At 38.4% G+C, this 4,964-nt stretch overlaps 1 protein-coding gene across 1 annotated transcript; it reads right to left on the reverse strand.

Annotated features, from left to right (window-relative positions):
• Positions 1 to 2,066: 2,066 nt before the first annotated feature.
• On the reverse strand, positions 2,067 to 3,461 carry LOC126354296 (palmitoyltransferase ZDHHC20-like). The gene has a single exon (XM_050003848.1). The coding sequence runs from the start codon at positions 3,324 to 3,326 to the stop codon at positions 2,349 to 2,351; it is 978 nt and encodes a 325-aa protein (XP_049859805.1). The 5' UTR covers positions 3,327 to 3,461; the 3' UTR covers positions 2,067 to 2,348.
• Between the last annotated feature and the right edge of the window lie 1,503 nt (positions 3,462 to 4,964).

The following is a 4,964-nucleotide window of genomic DNA, read 5'->3' on the forward strand; positions in this document are numbered from 1 at the left end:
ATTTACATCTGGGGCCTGGGTCCTCTCCCACTTTTTATGTCTATAGTTCCTTTCCCTTTTCTTATAATTTGCCTACAGAAATTTGATTCAATTTATATCTGTCTAGGTGCAACTGTTCAATTTCTGTGTACTCCAATGAATTTTTGTTGAGCACAGCATTTATGTAGAAATACGTACAGATTTTTAAATTTCCTGTGATTAAGTGGTAATATAATGGCAACTGTAAGCTTAAGATATTTTGGGAAAATGATTGCACCTAGTACCCCATTGGAAAGTAAAAGAAATGACCTTTTGACTTCCTCTTCCGCACACACTTTATGATTAAATTACTGAATATGTCATTGTTATTTGGTTTGGGAATATGGAGTTTGTCCATTTATGAAAATGGTTTGCAGCTAAGGAATTATTACATTTATTGCCTGTTTTACATGAGATGGTAGGTTTGTGCAACTAATTTGCAATTCTTGAGTGAATTGGCATATTAGCAAAGTTTACAAAATGTTATTTGGGAATATCACAGTAAATTTACACTCACCCTGATAGCCATGTGTGTTAAAGCACCACTTTCTGGACATGGATGTACCAGCCTGGATTAACAACAATGGTCAATGTGCAGCCAGGAGGTGGTTTTCTGGCACTTTCCCACATTGCACTAAGTTACAGTATTTGGAAAAGCATCTGGCAACCCTTTAAATTAACCATGCCAAATCCATTGATAATTATGCTGATCCTGCCATGAAGCAGGGCAAAGCCACAGGAACAAGAATATGTTTGTAAATTTATCGTAGTTATTTATTTCATTTCTAACTACATTTTCGGTTAACATGCAAATTTCTTTTTAAATTTGAGATATACTATTATTTGCTTCCTGGCAATTTTAATCTGATATGTACGACCTTTCTTTACAGTCATGATGTATCTTTCCCTGTCATCATCACTAAGGTGAGACTTATTTTTTTGGATAATTAGCAATGGGCTTAGCACCAAGTTTGTTTATTTGTGAAGTGTACCATATATTAAGCTCAATTTGAAATCTGTTGCAGCATTAGTGTTTGCAGGGGGAAGGGAGGGGGGGGGGGGGGAGGGCGGGGGTAGTGGGGCACAAGACTTTCAAATTACCATTTTTTAATGTAAATCTGTTGGCCTGATTTGAGATGTCATCCAATAAGAACTAAATTTTAAAAATGACACAATAAACTTATTATATCTCAGGGAGTTAATGGCTAAGCTCTCAGTTTATGAGTAAAATCTCCTTATGTCGGGGGGAGAGGGCGCACTAGTGACCCTTCTCGCCACCCCTCCCCCATCCGCCTTCCTCATACCGGAACAGAGTTGCTATGCTGAAATTTACGGTCTTTTTACTGGTGATACTAGTCTTAGATTTTGTAATGTGCTCATCAGATGTGGTTTATCTGTTCACTTATAACTTACAAGTACGGTATTAAGCAAGGCTCCTGGCACTTCTTACGGATATAAAAATAGCGTATTTGCCTGTCAACTTTTCTACTATAAGCTTGCAAAATGCTTTTCTGAGTTCTCAAAATGTTTCTTCCCACTGTACTACTATTTCTAGTTGAGTCGTCTCCTTCGTTGCAGGATAAAATGGGCATCTACCTTATCAAGTGGCGGGTGAAGGGAAGCGTAGAAAAAAGTTGGAAGCTAGGTAACAGATAATGACAAAATGCCCACTTATTTTAAATACAAATAAATTACCAGGCTATTAAATTAATTTCTAATGAAAATTCCAGGAACGCGTGGTTAAAAAGTTTTTGCGGTCAGCATCAGACTTTTACGAAGTAGAACACGCATAGGCCTACTTACGGTGCCCGTAATATCAGTTGTTTGTCAGAATAGCTCTGTGAAGGGACGGAAATAAGTGACCTTACTGCGGGTTCACGTAGAAAAAACGTTAAAAAACTATTAGACATGACTGAAAATATGGTCACTGCAAGTAGTTGTGGCTTACCTTTTCGTACATCGTAAGCAATATGCCGCTCCAACACCTTTGATGTTGCTCTCTCTATTAAGCTGGAAATAAATGTAATGTGATCAAGCCAGGATTTTGATAGAATTTACGATTACATGTTTTATTTCTAAATAAATATGAAGAATGCGTGAATATGTAGTACAACTGACGCTTATTCTTTTTTATGGATTGATGTTCATGCTCGTACTATCTTAAACACAAAGTACCGTACCGAATTGTTGCCGTATTGTTAAGACACTCTGTAAGCCGTCTGTTTACCAGAGTTTTAAAAGCCGACTCAAGAAAGATCTGTATTCACTCATTCACACTTGATCCTTGCTCTCTCGGGAGCGACTGTCAGAAGTCGGGTCTATTGCTGGATTCACTTTACTTCACCATATTCATGATTGCGTTTAAAATGACTGTCACCTCTCTCCACAGTATTGTACGTTCTGCCTGAGTTACGAATGCGTAATGGGAAGTGAACGCCATCACCAGGAGTGCTTGACACTGGAAGAAACCATAAAAGCCAATTTTCTCCAAAGACTTCCCTAAAATTTTTACTTCTGCCCAAGTTGAATCCGTCCCTATCAATTCCATGCAGAAACACTGGCGCTCTAAATGCTTCTAGAGTCGTCCTGTTGTCTAGGAGAAGAAAACAGTGGTAAAAAAATAACGGTGCTATGCTGATAAGAAACATAACAGATAACAGGAATAGGATATAAACTTGCCACTTATTGTTCTGCGTCTGCTGTTTCCAAAACCTTATGCAGTACATCAACGTTGAACTCCCGATGAAAACGCAATACAACATAGCATATACCAGAAACAGCATGAAGAACTTGTAATTGTTAAAACCAACGCAATTGTTAACCCATGGACAGTGATGATCCATTTTGAGAATGCATTTCCCACAGGCACTGCAGTGATGTGCTCTGTCAGGTTTAATGAGCCGACATTTTTCGCAGTATCGAATATCCCCCGTTGCTGTTCGCGTTTTCACTCCAATGTTTCTAACAATTTCTTCTAAGTGTTCATTCATGCTTGCACAATTGTTGACATCGAGTTGACTGGATGTTTCAGGCTGTGGAATTTGGAAATTATCCGGAATTTCTCCGGCGTGCGTGAAACTAGTTCTCCAGTACGCCACCAATACTAAAACAAAGAGAAAATGAAAAACCAACAGGTACACTATATTCTCGTATGTTGTATCCACACTGAAAACGCAAAATTCTACCACGTAAGCATAGTACGACCACAGCACTATGACGGCTACTACAAGGATAGGACACCACTTCGAAATACGCAAGCAGCAGTCAGCAAGTCTTTGACATGTTCCACAGCTGGTGTCCTCGGACATTATTTTAACAAATGCCGGCTCAATGTGCCGTACATTGCGTTTAAAGGGATGGCGAAATCTCACACGCGAAGACAGATTGCCGTTGAGTGTCCAATAGCTGGCTGCCGTAAGCACAAAACAATATTGAGGTAGGGTACCTGTATTTCATACTTTCATGTTCATACTGCCACTTTCGTTAAAATCTTTGATAATGCTTCAAGGAGTTTGCAACTAAAATCAATTTACAAACAGAAATTTAAATTTTCTTGTCTCAAATCTAGCTCCGAAAAACCGAATATGTTTTATGGTGGTATAAACGACTATTTCACAGAACTAAACTTTGAGAGATAACAAACCTAAAGAATCAGAGACAGGATCATGGACAGAATATATACACCAAGAATATCTATGGACTGAGCATAGTGTATTGTGCATGACAGAATGAGACTGTCAGGCGACTTACGCGTAACTCTGTATGTTTACATTTTGCACTGAGACTGAGACTTAAAAACTGCACTTATTTGTCCTGTTTTTACACATTTATTTATTTGTAATAGCAGTGGTGAACTCCATAATTATTGTAGGTACAGACGCAAATCGAAATATGGTAACGTTACTTTTCATAGTCGACAAATGCCTAATTTTAGTTATACCAGAAAATATGTGTTGAAAATATTGAGAAACAGTGTAGTAATGTAGGGTTAATACTTCTGACTGTATCGCCGAAATAGTGGAATTTCAATTGGCGAGAGGAAAATAACCAATCTGTGCTTTGCAGTTGATACTATCCTCATTGCAGGAAGTGATGAGGAACTTCGTGATCTGTTCTTCACAGAGAAGACTTTTAGTTTACGTTAAGATCTAGAGATAAACATGAAAAATCAAACTAAAAGTTATTAATCGCTAAGTTTCAGATCACATCCAACTTACAGGTTGCCTAAAAGACCTAGAGGTAGTCAATGACTGTAATGTTTGTGGAAGATGTTAAGCACACCATGGGAAGAAATATGAACCAATGCTTTCACTGTAGCAGAGCTTAGAATCACAAGAGCTCTATCTTCCCATGTCAGTCAATGATACGGCCAGTTCCTTGGGAACATTTTAGGAAGACAAGGTGATAACTTAGAAAAGACCATCTTGTAAGACTAAACCGAATATAGAAGACCACGAAGAAGAGCAGCAAGTAGATGGCTGGATCGAGCGAAGAAGATTACTGGCCTACCTCTTCATATTATATTAAGAAGAGCTAACGTTCACTGTGGGTCGAGACGTCCAGTTGGAGATTCCGTTACAGTACTTAAGAAACAAATGAAGACATGCTATTTAGGGGTGAGGCCAATACCAGTTTTGATAGTTCCTGTACCCAGCAACATATGACAACAGTTTTATCTAAGCTGTTACATTTGAGGGTTAGCCCATTTTCCCGCGCATTTCTTCAAATGAAGAAATATGGCCACGGGACTCAGCCATGTGTAAACCCATCTAATGATGAGGTTGAAAGCCGTATATTTTTTAGACATTTTCTAGATAAATTCAGTAGTGTGGGACTTTACTTCCTGTCAGTCAGTCAGTTTATACACATTTCGAACAATTTTGACTTGCAGATATAATTTGCAGGGATTACAAAGCACTGAACGCCCGCACAATACTTGAAAGGTA

Source organism: Schistocerca gregaria, chromosome 3 (assembly GCF_023897955.1).
Source record: "Schistocerca gregaria isolate iqSchGreg1 chromosome 3, iqSchGreg1.2, whole genome shotgun sequence".
Lineage (NCBI taxonomy): Eukaryota > Metazoa > Arthropoda > Insecta > Orthoptera > Acrididae > Schistocerca > Schistocerca gregaria.

Coding starts and splice junctions, on each gene's coding strand:
- LOC126354296 (XM_050003848.1), bottom strand. CDS start 3,326: ATGTCCGAGGACACCAGCTGTGGAACATGTCAAAGACTTGCTGACTGC.